General features: G+C 40.3%; 1 protein-coding gene across 3 annotated transcripts in view; it reads right to left on the minus strand.

Annotated features, from left to right (window-relative positions):
• ADGRF1 (adhesion G protein-coupled receptor F1) overlaps positions 1-21,930 on the minus strand; it is a 47,174-nt gene that overhangs the window by 21,010 nt on the left and 4,234 nt on the right. For 2 of the 3 annotated variants that reach the window (XR_012517269.1, XM_074397873.1), the window contains exons 2-7: positions 12,382-13,549; positions 11,085-11,142; positions 9,123-9,272; positions 7,383-7,556; positions 5,707-5,807; positions 4,139-4,197 (exon numbers count right to left, since the gene is read on the minus strand). Coding sequence is in view for 2 of the 3 variants with exons in the window: in XM_074397873.1 (XP_074253974.1) it covers positions 4,139-4,197; positions 5,707-5,807; positions 7,383-7,556; positions 9,123-9,272; positions 11,085-11,142; positions 12,382-12,630 (791 nt within the window). In the remaining variant the exon portion in view is untranslated. The remainder of the gene's footprint in view (positions 1-4,138; positions 4,198-5,706; positions 5,808-7,382; positions 7,557-9,122; positions 9,273-11,084; positions 11,143-12,381; positions 13,550-21,930) is intronic. The other variant, XM_010333978.3, reaches the window with a different exon arrangement.

Genomic DNA, 21,930 nt, shown 5'->3' on the forward strand with positions numbered 1-21,930 from the left:
TATAAATGTATATATTTTTGGTGGTTCCTTGTTTCTTATTGGCTAATTAGTATAATTAGCCTATATATATATATTTATAATATGTACAGCTATATATGTTATGTAAGGCATTATATAATATCTATTATATAATATATATTTATTTTTATATATATTTATATATCATATACAGATATATTAATATATATTATTTTATATATTATAGATTATTATATATTATAAATATATATTTTTGGGGGCTACCTGTATATATAAATATATTTATATATTTGTGTATTAAATATATGTATATATACAGATATATTTATATGTACATTTATATACATATGTATATATTTATATAGAGCACATGTAAAGATCCTGAGGCAGGAAAATGCCTGTGACTCTCACAAACTGAAATACTACAATGATTGAAATTCAACAGCAAGGGAACAATAGATGATATTGGAGTAGTAACAGGAGCCAGATCTCATAGGACATTAGAGTTGGGATTTCATTCTGTATTAAAAAGTTTTCTTCTTTATAGAAAGGCAGTAGCATCAAAAGATTTATCTTTTCAAGACCATCAAGGGCTGCTGTGTCAGATGGAAAGGAGGACAGCAAGGAACAGGGAACCCAGAGAGGAAGCAGCTGGTGGTGGCTTGAACTAGTTGGGTGGCTGTGCATGTGGTCAGATTTAGGTTTTATTTGAAGGCAGAGCCATAGGGCTTACTAACAGAGAAGAAATTGAGGTGTGAGAGAAAGAAACCCACCAATAAAAACCCTAAGGAATGGAAAAACAAGTTTTTGTATATTCGTACAATGGAATACTACTAGCCTGCAAGAAGGAACCACTGACAGAAAAATGAGGATGAATCTCAATGATATTATACTAAGTAAAAGAACCCAAACTCGAAAAAACTACATGCTGGATTATTCCATTTATGTGAAGTTCTGGAATAGACTAAACTAACCTGTGGCGATAGAAATCAGACCAGCGATTGCTTCTGGTATAAGAGGACGGCATGGAAAGAGGCTGGAAAGCAACCCAAGGGAACTTTTGGGGTGATGGGAATGTTCCATCTTGATAGGAAGGGACCTGTACAAGCATTTTTCAGGCGGATTGGGTTTTGAGCACAAAGTTGGTGCATATAACTGTGTGCAAGTTATACCTCAATAAAAGAAATTAAAGCACAGGATGGCTCCAAGGATTGTCTCTGCAAGTGGAAGAACAGCATCGCCGTAACGGAAACAGGGAAGACAGTGGGAAAAACAGGTTAGGAAGGGGAGAGTCGGAGGACTCCCAGTTTGGGCATGTGACATTTGACATGCCAGCTGGAAAACCAAGTGGAGTTGTCAAGTAGGCAGTTGGATATTTGGGTCTGGAGTTCGGGGGAGTGCCCAAGCTCGAGTAATAAACTTAGAATCCATCAGCACACAGATGTGTTTGAAGCCATGAAAGCACATGAGATCACATGTATTAAGTCAATGCTGCAATAACCCATGAGATAAGCAGTGTATCATTCCCATTTTATAGATAAAAGAACTGAGGCCGGATGAGAAGTTGAATCAGAAAATTATTAATTACTAATTGATCAGAAGTTCTGCAGCTCAAATTCTTACACATTGAACTTCTGTGCACAATGTGCAAATAAGTGCAAATACCCTTTTGTGTAATAATGGTCACAGTATCTTTGCATTGATATGCCCCTTCTATTGTTTCCAAACAATTTTCCTACCTATTATTGCATTTGTTTTAATGAAATTAAATCAGGTTCCATAAGTGTATAACTGTCCTGTTTGACAGATGATAAGTCAATACAGGGAGAGATTACGATTTATTTTAAGGCCGGAGGTGGTGGCTCACGCCTGTAATCCAAGCACTTTGGAGGCCAAGGCAGGTGGATCACCTGAGGTCGGGAGTTCAAGACCAGCCTGACCAACATGATGAAACCCCATCTTAAAGGAAAAAAAAAAGAAAAAAAGAAACTCCGTCTCTACTAAAATATATATATATATATATATATATATATATATATATATATATATATTAAAAACAACAACAACAAAAAAGATTTATTTTAGTCTAGGTGCTGTGGTGCATGCCTGTAATTCCAGCACTTTGGGAGGCCAAGGTGAGAGGATCACTTGAGGCCAGGAGGTCAAGACCAGCCTGGCCAACATGGTGAAACCCTTCTTTACTTTTTTAAATCAATTTTTTAAAAGAGATGTATTTTAAATCATATATGCAAAAAGTAAAACTTCAGGCTGGGCATGCTGGCTCATGCCAGTAATCCCAGCATTATAGGAGACTGAGTTGGGAAGACTGCTTAAGCCCAGGAGTTTAAGACAAGACTGAGAAACATAACAAGATCTCAACTATTTAGCCAAGCATGATGGCATGTGCCTGTGGTCCTAGCCACCTACCTATACCAGGAAGGCATAGGTGGGATTGTTTGAGCCCAAGTGGTCAAGGCTGCAGTGAGCTGAGATCACACCACTGCACTCTAGTATAGGCAACAAAGTGAGACCCCATATCAAAACAGAACAAAACCAAACAAAAGTAAAACCTTAAAAGTTGTGATTTATAGACTTGTGCCTACTTTTACTGTGATTTTGTCTACAAATTATTGGAGACAGCTTATAAGATACACATGATAGAATATAAATTACAAGTATAAATAGAAAACCAGGATCACAGAAAATAAAAATATGAATATTGAATGTATGATTAACTACATAAACCTCAATATAATAAAGGAAGCAAGCCAGGCATGGTGGCTCTTTCCTGTAATCCCAGCATTTTGGAAGGCCTAGATGGGCAGATCATGAGGTCAAGAGATCGAGATCATCCTGGCCAACCTGGTAAAACCCGGTCTCTATTAAAAACACAAAAATTAGCTGGGCATGGTGGTGTGTGCCTGTAGTCCCAGCTATTTGGTAGGCTGAGGCAGAAGAATTGCCTGAACCCAGGAGGCGGAGGCTGCGATGAGTAGAGATGGCATCACTGTGCTCCAGCCTGGTGACAGAGTGAGACTCTGTCTCCAAAAAAATGAAGAAGAAGAAGTAGTGTTTTTGCTATCCTTGAATTTTAAAAACTCTTTATGTATGAGTTAAAGGACAATGCCTAGGACAATATGTTTATAGCATATACTACTGAAAATTTCCTATGGGTGTTTTTAAGTTAACTGTGAAAAGAAATATAACAAGTCAAGTTCTCTGACCTCTAAGCCACTTGCTCTAACAAACAGACTGTTAATAGTTAGTAATGAATGTTCATATGGCTAACTAACCAAACGAGTTTTGGAGTTAAAGTATAAACAAAAGGATAATTTACTAAATATTTCTTTATTTGCTGTAGACAATGACTATGGGGTTTTGAACTGTGATATATATGTGATATCTATGCAAAGGCATTTCACCCAAGGCCCCACTTCTGGCTCCGAATTATGAGGCATCATGTCTACCTAGGTTGTTGAAGGAGAAAATCCACCCTTCGACAACCCACAACTCTTATCCCCACCCCTCACTTTTTCCAATGCACAAGCTCCATGATCTCCTGCTTCCTTCCAAGTTTCTGCTCTACTACTATTGTTTTGTGATTCTACTCACTGACCCACAGTTTTAAGAAAGCTTTTCAATATTTAAAGTTCTAGGCCAGGCGTGGTGGCTCACGCCTATAATCTCAGCACTTTGCGGACCGAGGCAGGAGTTTGAGACAGGCCTTCGCCAACATTGTAAGTCTCTGTCTCTACTAAAAATACAAAAAAAAATTAGCTGGGTGTGGTGGTGGGCACCTGTAATCCCGGCCACTCAGGAGGCTGAGGCAGGAGAATCTCTTGATTAGTAGGCAGAGATTGCAGCAAGCCTAGATTGTGCCATTGCACTCCAGCCTGGGCAACAAGAGCAAAACTCCATCTCAAAAATAAAAATAAAAAATGAAAAAATTAAGGTCCTAAACTCATTTAAGTGAGAATCTAGGCTTTCCTCTTCAGATATTTTAAAGCATCACAGATGCTTGTTCGCTTAGTAAAAATCTTACTATAAAGACAAATTCTGCCCCGTTTTCTGTCAGGGTCATCTAAAAACAGCACTCTGCCTTCTGCAGAACTGGCACCCAGTTCTGGGGATGCCCTTCTAAGGCCATTGTGTTACTTACCGAAATTGGGTGACCTGAACCGACTCAAAACCTTGAATTCTTTTGTATGCTTTTTTAAGCTTAAAAAGAGAACAAAGAGCAAATGTGTTAATCATTATTCCCATATTTCAGAAAGACATTTGAGAAAAAAATGAATACAGACAATAAATAAACCAACAGTAGCAAACAGGCAAAGAAAAGAGATCCAATGGAAAGTAGTTGCATATCATACAAATACACTTAAAATAACAGTTGTGAATGTTTACATACACACACACACATATCTGTACACATGCATGTATAAAATATATCTTTGCAATTGCTAATAAATTGTGAATAACCAACTGCTTAAAATAGGGGATGAATTTGGTGCCAAATCATAGAATAAATTTACCCAAAATACATTTTTTCCTTATGAAAAAGAAGCCATTAATTTTTACATGTACTTAGACTGAAGCCACCTGTAAAGTATTTGCTTGGGTCTTCAGTTAGAACTACACCTGAGCCATAATTCTAGGTGAGGGGACACTGGTCTAGTTTTCATGTGACTTTTTTATCATAAAGTCGAGAGTTTTGCACAGTAAGTCTCTTCAGCCTCTAACAACAGAGTTTTCTTGATAGAACAAATCCCATGTGCTGACAATTGAGCTTAGAACATGAATATTTATTTATTTTAATTATTTTTATTTTCTGAGGTGGAATCTTACTCTGTCCCCCAGGCTGGAGTGCAGTGGCATGATCTCAGCTAACTACAAACTCTATCCACTAGGTTCAAGCAATTCTTGTGCTTCATCACCCCAGTATCTGGGATTACAGGTGTATGTCACCATGCCCTGCTACTTTTTGTGTTTTTTTTGGTAGAGATGGGGTTTTGCCATGCTGGAGAGACTGGTCTCGAACTCCTGACCTCAAATGATCTTCCTGCCTTGGCCCCCAAAGTACTGGGATTACAGATGTGAGCCACCATGACTGGTCCATAAAAAATTTTTATAAAAAATAAAAACAGGGCTGGGTGCAGTGGTTCATGCCTGTAATCACAACACTTTGGAAGGCCGAGGTAGGCAGATCACCTGAGGTCAGGAGTTGGAGACCAGCGTAGCCAAGATGGTGAAACCCCATCTCTACCAAAATGCAAAAATTAGCTAGGCTTTGTAGTGCTTGCCTATAGTCCCAGCTACTTGGGAGGCTGAGGCAGGAGAATCACTTGAATTCAGGAGGCAGAGGAGGCAGAGGGTGCAGTGAGCCGAGATCATGCCACTGCACTCCAGCCTGGGAGACAGAATGAGACTTTGTCTCAAGAACAAAAAGTAAAAATAAAAATAAAAACAGAAAATAATCAAGAAGACTTAGTATATTACTTAAATAAGTGAGCAAAACTGAACACAAGAGAAGTGCAAAGAAGTCAGCTGCTAAACTTTCTTAGAAAGATGCTCAGGGAAATTCAATGTGGGCAGAGCAAATAACTGCTCTGTAGTTGCTCACTGAAAATGAATAATTAAGAATATGTATTAAATATACATGCAGAATTGAAAACATTTGAACTTGAGTGTAGCAAGCAATTCTTTATATAAGAAGTAGAAAGTGCTTACTTGAATGTCAATTCCAGTTGCATATTTGGAGTATAAAGCAGAAGACGAATTCAAAAGGTCATTTGTAAACCTTTCATTAATTTTGAAAGTGCCCCAAATCTCTGTAGGAAATAAAAAGAAGTGTATAGATACAATCAATTTCTAACTTGATTTTATTAGTAGCATACAATTTTAGAAGTACAATTCAGAGTCATCTATTCAACAGTAATGTTTCAAAATTTTTTATAAGAAATGTTCACCTAACATAATACAGGAAGCATACATAAAACCAGAGTTTTCAATTGCACATTTGGAACAGTAAGAGGGAAGTGCTGGTAATTAAGACAACCTTAAAAGTAGATAAATGTGTGGCCTCTCATGTGTCACCAATAAAAGCATTCACTGAACACTGAAACGTATCTTCATCTAGGCAATAAACTTAAGCATTGTACCTATTAAAAATTAAACGATGATGAAAACAGCAAAACTACTTGCTAACTCCACATTCCTTACTTACTCATTGCCAGTGCTTCTCTGCACTGCAACAGTTCTCTGTATGGACAAATCCTGTTCATCCTTCATTAGGACCTAATCAAATGTCATATCTTCCCCAAGTAGCTGGTACTATAGGCATACCACCACACCCAGCTAATTTCTGTATGTTTTGTGAAGATGTGTTTTTGCTATCTTGCCCAGCTGGTCTAAAACTCCTCCTGAGCTCAAGCAATCAGCCCGCCATAGCCTTCCAAAGTGCTAGGATTACAGGTGAGATGTAAGCCACCGTGTCCATCTTTCAAAAGGTAGGGTTTCATCAATATTTGTTGAAGAAATTACATTATTTTCTTTCTTGTATTACAGGCTGGTAGTCTCCTAATTCATAGGAAGCAAGATAAATGCCTTTGTATCCTCCTAGAATTTGCCCCTGACCTGGGTGTAAAGATGGTGCTTAATAAGTATGTGTTGCCATAACCTGAATTGCTGAAGTCCCAGGAAGAGGAACCAGCATCCCCAATTATGCTGGGCTATTTCAAGCTCCTCCAACACTCTTTGCTCAGTTACCAATATCTGGGGCATCCAGTTAACCAGAGTAATCATTGCAGGAGCTTCTTAAAGTCCTTCATGCCCTGGAGTCCGTGTCATTTGGCTCTTCTCATCATTCATTGAACACCTAAGTTAACCATAGCTCCCTCGGCTTCTGCTAGTTTCCTAAGCTAGACTTTTAGCTTTTGTTTTAACAAGGCATTAAGTACACATATTTGTTGACAGTGAAAGCATTTCTTTCAATGGAATGACTCGCTATGTGTTCCTCCCTGCATTCACATCTCTAGACTTCCCTTTTCTTGAAATTGATGTCAAAAGAGGTGAAGAAGGTAGAAAGACAAATGTTGCTTACTCAAGTATTGCCTGTTTTGGGGTTTTTAGCAACTCTCCCTCAATCTCAATAGAATCATAAGATTGCAGAGCTGAGCTGGATGGATCTAAAGGTTGAAGTGACCTTCCCATATCACATGTGTTTCTGGATCTTCTGTACTATGAAAGCTCTCACTGTGTCCAGCCAGGCCTAACATCACACATCATCGCTGTCCTTCAATCTCCTGTAAACAAACACTGACTAGCAAGGCAAGGAGCTAGAGTCCCTTCTCTGTTCCATGTTGGGATGGGAGAAGCCCCAGCCCAGGACATTCTTAGTTGCTTACTTGTTCTCTCGCAGAAATTGACACTCTGGCTAAGGTTGTTGAGATGACACTCACAGCTTGGGAATGTTCCAGCTGTGTGAAGGTAGCAGTTCTGGGGATCGAGGCATGAGGGAGGAAACCAGGTGTAGCTGTCTTCACAGGTACACTGCAGGACCCCATTCAGGCTGTTGCAGTCTGCACAAAAAATAGAACGCAGTCTCACGGATTCTGGTTTATAAAATGACTGCTTCTGAGTAGTGATTTCATTTTATATTTATTGTTTATTTTTCAGATTAACTTCCCACATCTTCTGTAGGTTTTATGTTGTTTCATTTTGTTTTGTTTTGTTGCCCAGGCAAGAGTACAGTGGTACAATCTCAGCTCACTGCAACCTCTGCTTACAGGGTTAGAGTGATTCTTGTGCCTCAGCCATCTGAAGCACAGCTGGGATTACAGGTGCGCACCACCACTTTGGATAATTTTTGTATTTTTAGCAAAGACAGTGTTTTGTCATGTTGGCCAGGCTGGTCTTGAACTCCTGAGCTCGAGTGATCCACCCACCTCGGCCTCCCAAAATGCTGGGATTATAGACGTGAGCCACCGCACCCCACCCTGAGTAGTGATTTCTGATCCTTGGCTCTGACATGGAATCTGGACCAAGTATTTGGTTGCTATAAAAGTAATTGTGGTTTTTGCCGTTAAAAGTAAAATGACAGTAATATTCCTCACCAAAAGCCAGAAGCAATATATTTCAGGTAAGGAAATGTCCAACTCAATAAATTCCAATGTTGGCCTCAGAAAGCTAACAAACATAAAGCTAAAATGGCTGATGTTAGCACGCAAAAGAAAGATGTATTCCCCATACACATCCACTGCAATAGAAGAGAGAAGAAGAGAACATTTGTAACAGGAAAGTTATTTAAAGGATTCTAGATAGTATTTAACAACCATCTGATTGGAGGCTCCTTTCTACCCATCTGTATGGGTAGAATCCATACAGCAATCCTGTATGCCTGTCCCTTCTGTCATACCTGAAATTCCTATCCAAGTCATTTTTTTTTCAGTAGATTAAAAAACAGGGCAAAGTCACCAGACTCCTTTGTGAAATGTGCATGGTGTGTAGTGGATGGTTCTCAAGCTTTGTTGTGCAATAGAATCACCTGAAAGTTCTCACCCTGGAGTTTTTTATCTTGTAAGTTAAGACGGACAAAGAATATGCATTTCTGCTAAGCTCCCTAATGCTGCTGCTGCTGCTGCTGGTCTGACCACCACACTTTAAGAATCATTACTTTAGACCAATAATTCAACTTCTCTGAACCCCACCTTTGTGCTTATTAGTGCTGTTTGCCAAATATTTCTTGCTCTCTTCCAGATACACAGGATTGCATATTCTGGCCCCCTGAAGTTGAATGGGGCCATGAAACCAGTTCTAGCCTATAAGTTGTGGGCAGAATTACTGTAGTCACTTCCGAGTTAAAGAATTTAATTGCCTATAAACTCTCCAGTGTTCCACTTGTTTTTGACTCTCATGGGTGCATATGAGATGATAGGGTCTGACACGTTACTCTGGATACTGGTGGCAACAGATACAGCCCTCTGACAACCGCAGTGGACATGTACCATGAAAAAGAAATGAAGCATTTATTCTTTTAAGTCACAGAGATTGTAGGGATGATTGTTTCCACAGCATAACTCAGCCTAGCCTGACTGATACACTCGCCTTCCCCATTTACATAACCAGTTACCAGAGAGCCACCTTACATGTGGTAGCCTTTGCTCTGATAATCTTCACTTGTCCATGTGACCATAATAATGGAGGTTTCAAGAGCGTCAGAAAATTTGTCAAATCTCTCTTCTTCTCGGAATCTCCATAGGTCACCTGAAGCAGCAGCTCATATTCTTGGATTGGGCCTGAAGAGAGAAAGAGAGTCAGAAACCTTTTTTCTGTCAGTGGGGAAAATATTGCTTGGGAATTGACTGAGAAACATTCATCAAATTCAGCCTGGAGGTTAGGGACTCCACCATGCTGCTTGTCATTGAGCTCCTCTCATCCAAACATGGACTAAAAATGAACACCCAGAATTAACACACGCAGACGGTTCCCATACATGCCAAATATACGTCTGTCCTCTCACTTCTGCCAGGCTGGCTGCTCCAGTGCTGTCTCTCCCTCCCCAGAATCACTCTATCAATATTACACACTTCCTCAGGGCACACCAGAGTCAAGCTTAAGGTGTCAAGACTGAAGAGGGAAGAGGTGAGGAAGTCCGAGTCAACCTTCCCTCTTCTGCGCCCAGCTCTGATCTCCTTGAAGTACCTTCAATATAAGACCTCCAATCTCACACTTACAAAGAGCCCTTTCTCCTCCTGTGAAAATATTCCATTCATTAGCTGAGTTTGGGTATTTATATGAAATCCAAAAGCAAAACTAAACTTTCCCTTGAGGCTTTATGCACCCTCACCTCCAGCTCATCATTTCTGGACAGCATCTTTTCTTTCCCCGTAGAGAAGCCATTAACTGGTTTTGACATAGAAAGGAGAGGAATCCTATGTGTCTTCTCCCACACAGAATTCATTTAAGCCCATTCACATAAAACTTGGCATAAAATTACCATGGGCTTCAAAGTCCCCTGAAGCTCATCTATGAAAGACCCAACGTCTCCACACCACTGCACCCCAGTCCCATCTCTTACTCTCCCCATCTCCTTTTGGACTGGAGCGCCTTCCCTAGGCATTGAAAGCCCCCTCTGAGTGGTGAGAGCTGAGGTGAGGCCCACTCCTACTGTCCAAGCAGGTGAGCAATGAGAAACAGGGAAAAGGGTGGCCCTGCTCACACCGTCAGGGGTTAATGGCACTGGTTCTGGAGCCAGATTGACTGGATTTGGATCCTGGCTCCTGCCCCTAGCTCTGTGCCTTAGTTTTACTATCTGTGAAATAAAGATGATCACTGTTCATAACAACCACATATGCAGTGTGAGGTTTTAATTCATCTAATGCACTTCAAATAGTCCTGGCACATAGCAACAGCCCAATAATAACTACTGTGGACTGACCCAGGAACCTAACAACCACATGTCAGTGCAAGGTTTGAATTCATCTAATGCACTTCAAATCGTCCTGGCACATAGAAACAGCCCAATAATACTTGCTATATTTTTATTGTTATTTTTACTGTCAGGGAAGTTGAATTCATGTCATTCCAAGTTGAAATTTTGATTTCATTTTCCTAAAGAAGTGTTGCCTTGCATGGTGATAAGTGCGACAGTACTATTAGCACATTGCTGTATGGTGGATTTATTGCATGGTAGAAAAACTACTGTAGACTGACCCAGGAACCTAACCACCACATGTACATCACTGTTCCTGTGAGGAAATGTGTTCAGCACTAGAAACACCAGATCCCCAAATTAAATTTCAGAATGCAAGTCATTATTATACTGGGGCTATGGCCATTAATTACAGTGTTAGAATCAAGGCACAGAAGAAAAGGATGTATGTGAACAGCTACTTGCCAGGTTTCTTGTAAGACACCATGCTCTGATGATATTATTTAATCTTCACAAATGTTTTGCTCGTAGGAATTACTGTAATTCTCCTTGTACATATTTGGATATTTAATAATGTGCCTAAGATCATATAACCAGTCAGAGGCACTGCTGGGATTAGAACCCTGGTCCCTTGACACCAAAATCCACTGTACCATGCTGTCTAACATAGCCTCACCTAGATGGTTTTTCTTATTCACAAGGAGTTCTCTTTTTGATTTGATGCCATCATTTCTCTGTTTAAAAGAAAAAAAAATTAATTATAGTGAGGCTTTGAAGAGTTGTGCTTCATAAGGCCTTGCTGAGTTTCCCAAAATAATTAAAATCATGAATCTAAAATCCAAGCCAGGGATGGTGGAAAGGCAGCCACGGGAGGCCTCACTGTAGTAACTTTTGAGCAAACACCTGAAGGGTAAGAATATGCCTGGCAAGTGAAGGCAGAATGAGGACACCAGAGCCCCTGAGAGAGAAGAGTAAGGGGAGAGTCACAGGATGTGAGGGTAGAGGGTCTCTGGGGAGGCAGGTTTTGCAGACCTTTACAGGCCATGGAAAGGGTTTTACCTCTTCCTTGACTGTGATGAGAAACTGCTGGAAAACTTTGAATGGGGAAAGACATGCTGTAACTTACTTTGTAGAAGGCTCAGTCCAGAAGCCCCGCTGAAAACAGACAAGCACAGAAGCAATGAGTGCATTTCAGAGGTTGTTGAAATAATGCAGGCAAGAGACGATGAAGGTGTGAATCAGGGCAGCAGCCACCGAAGTAGTGAGATGTTTTTGAATTCTGGATATGTTTTAAAGGTCAAGCTTGAAAAGTAATGCCATGGTTTAGATATGGAATGTGAGAAGAGTCAAGCATGATTCTTAAGGTTTTTTGTTTTTGTTTTGCCTAAGTAGCTGGAAAGATGGTGATACCGCTTACTGAGATAGGCAAGAAGGAGTGGGTTTGATTTTGGATAAATGAAATTCAGAGGCCTGTTGGGTGCCTGGCTGGAAATAACATATAGGTAATGGATATGTGAGTGTGGAGTACAGGGGAGAGGTCTGAGATGGAACTATACAGCTGGGAGTCATCAGCATGTAGAGAATATTAAAAACATGGTCCTAGATGAAAGCATCAAGAAAGCAAGTGTAGATAGGGAAAAGAGTGTCTAAGGATTGCTCATGTCCATCCATGTGATTTCTCTACTTCCAAGAAGCCATAGGAGAGAATGTGTTGAACTGGAAAATGTCTCTAAGATAGTTGAATCAAAGATCCCCCTTTTGCAATTTGATCATCTAAGCTCCAAAGAGATGAAATGACTTACTCATCCAAGGCCACACAGTGAATGTTGGCAACATTGAAACAGGAACTCAGGACTTCTGATCTCAAGTCCACTAAATTATGCAATTGCAGTCCCCTAGAGAGTGAGGGGTTCTAAAAGTGCCAGAAGGAAACAGATAGCTGAGAGGAGATATGAGACATAGCACCAACTCACCCCCAGGAAGCCACCGTGGCCATCAGTGAAGATGAAAAAAGAAATGAGCCATAGCACGCCACCTCTCATTTTCCCCGGACTGAACAGCAGCAGTTGGGTGCATAGTCTGTGACTAAACGAGCAGGGTATCAGGTAAGGTAGAGGCACAAAAACAAGGAATTCAAGCCAAAATGTAAAACGCACACAGTGGTAGGGCCTCACTGAGCTGATCCGAACCCTCCTGGGTGTTTGATGATGTCTCCACTTCATGGAATCTGTGACGCCATGACTTCTGCTACCATTGCAGATGTAGTAAATTTCCTTCTTTACAAACTTACTAGAAAATTGCTCTAGAGCTCTCTTCCGGGTGATAATATCTGACTAAACACAGGCTTTTAAAGTCTTCGCTTGCTTAACATTGCAACTAGGTGCGTTTAATACCAGTCTTTTATATTTCACTGAGGTTCCCTTTTCATTTCAGGAAAGAAAAACATTACAATAATCAAAGACTCTTGAAACCATTAACACCAGGATATAATTCGAATGTTTAAGCATAAAAATAAAAATGAATCAAACCAGCAAATTTCCTTTTTGTATAGTAGATATAATTAGTAAAATGTCCTCAAGTTTATGGTTATCTCAAATAATTTAGACAAAACTCAGTACATAGACCTGGTCACAAGACTAATCACTTATACCCAGGTTATTTTGCATCAAAAATTACAAAATGTTAGAATTGTTTGGTCTAATACAGTAGCCACTAGCCATGTGTGACTATCTAAATTTTAATTTTAGTAAGAATTCAATTAAATTTAAAAATTAGCTACTCAGTGGTCTCATTGATCACATTTCCAGTGCTTAGGAGCCACATGTGGCTAGTGGCTACCACACTGGGTAGCTCAACACAGAATGCTCACATCATTGCTAAGTTTAACTGCATAGCATTGATAGAACTTAAAGTAATGCTTCCTTCTGACCTCTCAATGTTTCTTTTATATCTCACAGAAAAAGATGAAAAAGTTTGATACTCGAACTCAAAAGTCCTCCATTGGAATAAGTGTCCTTGCTTAGCAATCCAGAGTACACAGAGTTGGGCTTTCCATGCAGCCCTTACCTTGCTTCCTGAGTGTGCTTAAACTTCATACAAATGCTGCCATCTCTCCACTGCTGCCCCACACTGCCCTCTGATCTAAAAGCAGAGAAAAGCGGTTAGAGACAGGGAAGAACTACCATAGACGTGGCCTATGTTTCAGCAGAGATCTTTTCTAGGGCTTTCTAGGGCAGCATGAAAAACAGGCAATGTGACACGTCACAGCTTCTGAATTACCTTCTCGTCTTGGATGAATGGTCCTCTTATGCCCCACCTTCCTATTTGCCAAAGACGCCTTGTAAATCTACTGCTTTAGACTTCTTTGGCAGCATCCTGGGCTCCAGATTATTCTTTAGGGTATTGTTTCCCACAGCTTATCTGCTCTGAGTTCTATTCCTTCCTGCCTGAAATTTCTTTTTTCTAAAAGTGATGAATATTTGTCTCTAGAGCAATGTTTTCCAAACTTTTTTGACAGGATCCCATAGAAAGAAGGATATGTTATAAAATGAATAATATATGTCGTATATGTGTCTGTGTGTGTGTATGTGTGTGTGTACCTTGGATATTTTCTACTTGTTTTTATTTTATATATTTTACTTTTATTAGTAAATTGTTATATCCTATTAAACTGATTTAGCAATACCCTCATGAAGTACAGTCTTTTTTTTTTTTTTTTTTTGAAATGGAGTCTTACTCTGTTGCCCAGGCTGGAGTGCAGTGACACAATCTCAGCTCACTGCAAACTCCACCCTCCAGATTCAAGCGATTCTCCTGTCTCAGCCTCCTGAGTAGCTGGGATTACAGGTGCCTATCACAACACCTGGCTAATTTTTCTATTTTTAGTTGAGATAGGATTTAGTCATACTGGTCAGGCTGGTCTCGAACTTTTTACCTCAAATGGTCCACCTGCCTTGGCCTCTCAAAGTGCTGGGATTACAGGCATCAGCTACTGTGCCCAGCCACTTCTTCACTTCTAGGGAAGACGTTTTAAATTTGAATTCCCAGGGTCTATTTAGGCCACAGTTTATACTGCTGGAACTTTCAAATGTAAGACAGTCTTGGTGCCTGTGGTGTGATCCATTCTCACTCTTGGTACCAGAGCCTGGCCCAAAATGGGAGACCTGGCCCACATACAGCTCTCTTGCTCACTCACTCTGTTTCTCTCTTTCACCCCCTCTGTCACTCTGAAAAATCTTTCTTGTACATGTAGTCCTGGCCTGAGACTGTAAAGCCAGCTTGAGAAGGCCTGAGGATAGCTCTGGGCATTGTGAGAAAGCGTTCTCTCATAGACCCCACCTCTTTAGTCCATCGTCTCCCACCCTAGAGGTATATCCTGGCATCCTTGGACTTGCTACAAATGGTAAACTCTAACTTACAGTCAGAGTTTCAGACCAATGAGGAAAGGAAGGAAGAGAAGGAAAAGAGAAAATATTTAGGAGCTCATTAGAAAATGTGGTGTCCTTATCTCACCCTAAATCTAACTAAATCTTGGACAGGTCAGGCCAAGCTACATATTTTATAATAATGATAATTATTATTATTATTATTGAGAAAGGTTCCTGCTCTGTCACCCAGGCTGGAAGTGCAGTGGTGTAATCATGGCTCACTGCAGCCTTGACCTCCTGGGCACAAGTGACCCCTGAACCTCAGCCTCCCAAGTAGCTGAGACTATAAGTACACACGACCATGCCTGGCTAATTCTTTTAATATTTTTTGTAGAGACAAGGTTTTACTATATTGTCCAAGCTGGTCTTAAACTCCTGGGCTTAAGCAGTTCTCCCACATCAGCTTCCAAAGTGGGATTACAGGCATGAGCCACCATGCCAGGCCAGCCCGTATGTATTATTAAAGTAAACAAGCAATGCTCACATCCGGGCAGGTTTGAGAGCTGTTATTCTAGACTGTTTTAAGGAAAGGAAAAAATTTTCTCCAGGGGGAAGAGGCTGAGGGAGAGATTGTGGCAGCTGTGGCTTCCACTCTGCCACCTCCTCCTTAAAAAAATTAAAAATTAAAAATTTCTCCACCTAGCCTAGTCCTGTGATAGGAGTTCTACTCTGTGATTTGAAACCAAAGCTCAAACAAATAAAAATTTTGTTCTTTGCTTCCTTGGTGCATATAGCTACCTCTGGGATACCGTTGGAAGATTTAAAAATACAAGATACCCCCTAAACTTCCGAATTTCAAATAAACAATGGATTTTTTTTCTAGTTAAGTATGCCCTGTGCAATATTTGCAACATTACTTGTTGTCTAAAATTATTTGTCTCTTATCTAAAATTCAAATGTAACTGGACATCCTATATTTGAAAACTAGTCAAAGGTAGGAAAATATGAAATCTCAAGGCACGTGGGTCAAAATGGGCTCTGTAGCTGCACTAGGCAGGGTTCCGTTCCCAGCTTTGACGTTAATCAACTGGATGCCCTTTGGAATTGTCTTAGGTTTTCCATACTTTGGTTTACTCATCAAGAATATGGGGAAAATAGTATTTAATTTGCTGGCTCTTAGGAGAATTGAATGAGTAATTTGCAAGTAAAGTACCCAGAGTGGTGCCTAGTATTTCAATCTTACTGTCATTTTTTACAGTTACTTGCCAGATTGTGTCAGAATTTGACTTTACTTCTGAGTCAAATTAACTTATCAGAAAAGAACAAGTGGGTTGACGGACAGCTGCTGCTCTGGAAATGGAGGGATCCTAGCTTCAAAGCAATAAAAGTACATTTTACAGTAATTGAATTATCTGACTCAAAGGAGAGTCCGCAGCAGCAAGGATTTCAGGGATTGCTTTGCGTGTGTGCGGGGTCATCATAAATCCCACTGCACTTCGCCTTTAGTGAACATCAACCCCATGGTATTTTCATTGCTTCCCTTGCAAGCCGGAAGGGTCCTGATTATTTAGAAATTCTCAGAATCCTTGTGTCCTTGCCACAGATGAGCCGTTGTTGTCATTAGAGCATGACATGTTTCCATCATACCTTGCACTGCGGCTGCTGGGGCCAGCGATGCCTGACCCTCAGCTGTGTGGGCACCAGCTTCCGTGGGAAGCCTCAGCTATGGTGGGACCCTCCCTCTGCACTTCCTTGAATTCATTCAGTGAATTCATTCCCTGTCCTTCAGTTTACAGGGAACAATCATTAGAACTTGCCATTATGCCTCTAGAAAGGGCTGGCTGTCATCTACCTATTCTTTTAGTTATATACTGACAGACTCCAAATATCATTTATTTATGCCAACAGCTGTCTCCTTATCAACAGTGGGCTTACTTGAAACTGCTTACACCTACACTTTCCAGCATGCTTGGCAACAATCTAATCTTAGGCACAGTTGAACTCTGCGCTGTTTCTCTGGCATCAATATTTATGGGATTACGTTTCTTTCTCTATAAATAGAATTCCCAGTAGAATTGTCTCTTTCCTGTCCATCTTGGCCTCACATGGGTACATGTGCACACAGACATTGATGGAAAGGGCAGGTCTCCACATAGGATCTAAAAGAAATCATGACTGAAAAAGAATTAGGCAGATGACCTGTAAAACCTTGATTTTATTTTACCTCTCCTTTTACGTTTTTGTTAACATTTTCATTGGCATCTTTGGATAGAAACTGTTGGGCCACTTGCCTTGGTGAAAAGCTCCTTTGTATTTCTGTAAGTGGGCTGAGAGAGAGGAGAATACAGCTGAGAAAATCGGTGGGAGGACAGAAAAGAGCCATTTCTATCCTGGGAAAAATATTTGGAGGTTTGGTAAGTTATATGAGCGAGACAAACTTCCTGTGGAAAGACAGTAATTAAAGTCAATTAAAATCTCAGGGAAAGTCTATATACATGTGTGCACAGTAAAACTTTAAACACATATTTTATATTTTACCATGTTTTAGCACATTTGTGTTTATAAACACAGCAGGAAGAGGTTTGGATGAATTACACCCTACCCTCAGGTTCGTACGTCTTCTGTGAGGATTTGTGAAAGTTAAAGCTCTGTGGACTAGGTCTCCTCCTTTATACAGTAAGGGGAAAAATAAGGTGAGCTCAGATCTGTTCACATTCAGGTTTTATTATTATATGCCCATTCCCCACCTTCTGTTTGTAGATTGCGTATTTAATTGTTCTTTTATCAACGTCTGGCAGTCACCAAACCTAAGCCTGCAAAGATTACTGATTTCTATTCATCTTTATTTTTGTCTCCTCAAACTGGTTACGGCATTCTTGAACATCTTTCGAGATGAGCTAAGAACCTACTAAGAATTTAGTTCTTGGGTTCAGAACAGAGGTATAATTTTTTTTTTTTTTTTTTTTTTTTTTTGAGACAGAGTTTCGCACTTGTTACCCAGGCTGGAGTACAATGGCGCGCTCTCGGCTCACCACAATCTCCGTCTCCTGGGTTCAGGCAATTCTCCTGCTTCAGCCTCCTGAGTAGCTGGGATTACAGGCACATGCCACCATGCCCAGCTAATTTTTTGTATTTTTAGTAGAGACGGGGTTTCACCATATTGACCAGGTTGGTCTCGATCTCTTGACCTCGTGATCCACCCGCCTCGGCCTCCCAAAGTGCTGTGATTACAGGCTTGAGCCACTGCGCCCGGCCCCAGAGGTATAATTTTTAAGAATTCTGGAATTATAAGTCTAGAAGGGACAAAAGTAATTACTTGGCTCAGTCACTCCTCCCCCAGGACACTTTACCAATCTGCTAAATTTGCATTTGTTCAACTACCTTATATTGACAGCCTCCAATTTCGCAGGCATTGTGCCATGACCTGGCAATTAACAATGTAGTCACTGAGGGATATAATGCATGGTAACTCCATGACTCAAGAGAAACTCCAAAAGCCACAATCCAGACCCACTTTTGCAAACTTCTGGGTTACCAAGAATCTCTGTTCCAGGATCCCTATTTTAACTCTCCTGTTTCATTGATTGGATGTGCCTTCAGAGTCCAGTTTGTGACCTTACCTCTGAATCTGATCCTTTTCCATCCCAGAATTAAGGTATGTGCTTATACGTTTGTGTTTCCTTTGCCACTCATCAAAACTTCATTGAGCTCAAGATTATTTCTCCTGCTGCTGGTACCTTCAGCCTAGCACAGTTCTCTGCTCTTTCCTAACAAGGATTCTGTTTTTCTATTTAGTCTTCACTTTGCATCTGAGAAGAGCTTCACTCATGATGATTTGTTGTTTTTAACTCATTGCTCAATATGCCTCTGGCATCCTAGTAAGATTCATTTCCCACAGAAGACTAGTCCAGCTCATTTCCACTGTAAAAGGCTTAGCTGCAAGCCTCATGGGTTGGCTCTATTCCAATCCCTTGTAACTGAAGCTGCTTACCAGCTGCTTGTGGTTTGGTATAGCAGGAGTGACCATGAAGCCCTTAAAAGATAATGGCATTCCGCAAAAGGTGCCAACCTCTTTCTTCTAGGCAAGACATCAGCTTAGTAACAGGACCCAGTCTTCCTGGAATTCCTAGGTTGGGCTTAATTCTCATCTGCTCTACTCGACTTCACTTAATGTAGGTAAGGTCCAGATAATTTGAGTTTCTTGAATTGTTTGTTTGCTTTTTAAAAAAAAAAGGACCTGAACAGAACTCCAGAGAGCTGATAGTTACCTAATAAAAAGAAATAAAGTAATTCCTTCTAATTTACAAAACGCTTTTAGTATGTTTTGATTTGATTATTTTGGCAATCATGTAAGTTAAGTGGAATTTATTTCCATTTCACACTTGCAGAAAATTAAAAAGGTAACATTTAAATTCTAAATAAAAAGAATTTGTTAACTATTTCCCTAAATTTCTAATTAAGTATTTCCCTTAGACCATGAGCCAGTTAGTTTTTATTGCTTGGGGCATGATTTTAATAAAATCATGATTGTTAATTTGATCTCCATCTGAGTTCCTTACAAACAACTCTCTTTTTTTCAGAAAAAGGAAGAACATACATTTCAAAGTTATCTTCCTCTTCCTGCATTAATTTGGATGTTCTCACTTATAAGTAGCAGCTAAACACTGAGTACACATGGACATAAAGATGGAAACAATCGAATCTAGAGCAGAGAGAGAGGGAGAAGGGGAAAGGGCTGAAAAGCTACCTATTGGTCCTAGTGCGATGTCTCATACTTATATTCCCAACATTTTGGGAGGCTGAAGCAGGTGGATTGCTTGGGCTCAGGAGTTTGAGACCAGCCTGAGCAACATGGCAAAACCTTGTCTCTACTAAAAATACAAAACTTAGCTGGACATAGTGGTACGTGCCTGTGATCCCAACTGCTTGGGAGGCTGAGGCAGGAAAATCAGTTGATCCCTGGAGGCGGAGATTGCAGTGAGCCAAGATCATGCCACTGCATTTCAGCCGGGGCGACAGAGTGAGGCCCTGTCTCAAAAACAAAACAAAACAAACAAACAAACACACAAAAAACAGCTGTCTACTGGGTACTATGCTCAATACCTGGTGACAGGATCATGTGTACCCCAAACCTCAGCATTACACAATATACCCATATAACAAAACTGCACATGTATCCTAGATGCTAAAATAAAAGTTGAAATTATAAAAGAAAAACAAAAGTTATCTTCCTGACAAATTTGATTGTCCTCAGTGTCTAAGGAGAGTCAGGTGTCTAAAGATGGAAACACAAATGATCAAGCCTGCTGGAAAATCCCTGCAGAACAGGAAGGGGTCAGATTAAAGATGTTAGAAACTCTTCTTGGGTAATCTATTTTAAATAAGAGTAAAACACACTTCTCTGACTTTTCATTCAATGTTTACACTGATAAATTTTCATTGTTTCAAACCTACCAAAACCCACTAACTCTTTGTTTCTCTTTACATATGAATAGTATTTTCATCATAATTGTCTAAAAAAGTAAAAGTAAGCTTTCAAATCATATTCCCCAATGAATCTTCTAGAAATAAAACCAGTTGACTGACATTTCACCTGTCCTGAAAATATCACATCAATTCATCCTCAGAAGCCATCAAGATTCCACACCACACAGAATGAAAAGCAAACTCAAGGTCATGGCATTTTTGAACTCCCACAATTTGCCCTCAAACTTCCCTTCTGTTAAGCTTCCTTTCACACATCTGAATTCCAGGCAAGCCAGAATTTAACTTTTAACTTTTTCTAAGTTAAAAGGAAAGTGTTGCTTCAAAAGGTTTATATATTTTGAGTTTTTATAGATATGGCCAAGTTACCCTCTGAACTTGTATCAATTTATACTCGCTGGTAAGGTGCAGAAATACCTGTTTCATCACTCTGTCCACAGTATCTTTCTAATATTGCCAAACAGGCAACATTTTTGCCTTATTGTTTTAATTTTCCTGAGTTTGAGTATCCGTAATTTAAGCATTTTTCAGAGATTTATTGGCCATTTGTATTTTTTTCCAGCCTGACCATTTAAGTCATTTTCCTAAGTTTTTCTGTTGGAATGTTCATTTTTTTCTTAAGAATTGTGTTTTAGAGGCCAAAGCGGGTGGATCTTGAGATCAAGAGATGGAGACCATCCTGGCCCAACATGGTGAAATCCCATCTCTACTGAAACTACAAAAGCTAGCTGGGCGTGGTAGCAGGCACCTGTAGTCTCAGCTACTTGGGAGGCTGAGGCAGGAGAATTGCTTGAACCTGGGAGGTGGAGGTTGCAGTGAGCTGAGACTGCACCACTGCACTCCAGCCTGGTGACAGAGCAAGACTCCATCTCAGAAAAAAAAAAAAATTGTGTTTTAGGAGCTCTTTCGTCTTTGTCACTCCTGTTATAGATATTTGCTCATGGTTCGTAGTTCGTCTTTTAACCTTTTGCATTATTTTCTTCTGTACAAAAGATTAAAATGTTCATAAAATCACATCTGTCAATTTTTCCATAATGGATTTTACTTACTCAGTTTTGACTTTTAGTTTTATTTAGAGACAGGGTCTTGCTCTGCTGCCCAGGCTGGAGTGCAGTGCTGTGATCATAGCTCACTGCAGCCCTATTCTGGGCTCAAATAATCCTCTCATCTCAGCCACCAGGGTGGCTGAGACTGTAGGCACACACTACCACACCCAGCTAATTATTTTTTAAGTTTATTTTTTGCAGAGACGAGGTCTTGATATGTTGCTCACACTGGTCTTGAACTGTTGGGCTCAAGTGATGCTTCTTCCTCAGCCTCTCAGAGTGCTGAGATTTCAGGTATGAGCCACCACACTCAGCCCCATTATGGATTTTGAACTTGGGGTTATGTGAAGAATGTATGTTTTTGTTTGTTTTTCTTTTCTTTCTTTCTTTCTTTTTTTTTTGAAAGTCTCATTCCGTCGCCCAGGCTGGAGTGCAATGGCAGGATCTCAACTCACTGCAACCTCCGCCTCCCAAGTTCAAGCAACTTTCCTGCCTCAGCCTCCCAGGTAGCTGGGATTACAGGCGCCCACCATCATGCCCAGCTAATTTTTGTATTTTTAGTAGAGACAGGGTGTCACCATGTTAGCCAGGTTGGTCTCAAACTCCTGACCTCAGTGATCGGCCC

This window comes from Saimiri boliviensis, chromosome 4 (genome assembly GCF_048565385.1).
Source record: "Saimiri boliviensis isolate mSaiBol1 chromosome 4, mSaiBol1.pri, whole genome shotgun sequence".
Classification (NCBI taxonomy): Eukaryota; Metazoa; Chordata; class Mammalia; order Primates; family Cebidae; genus Saimiri; species Saimiri boliviensis.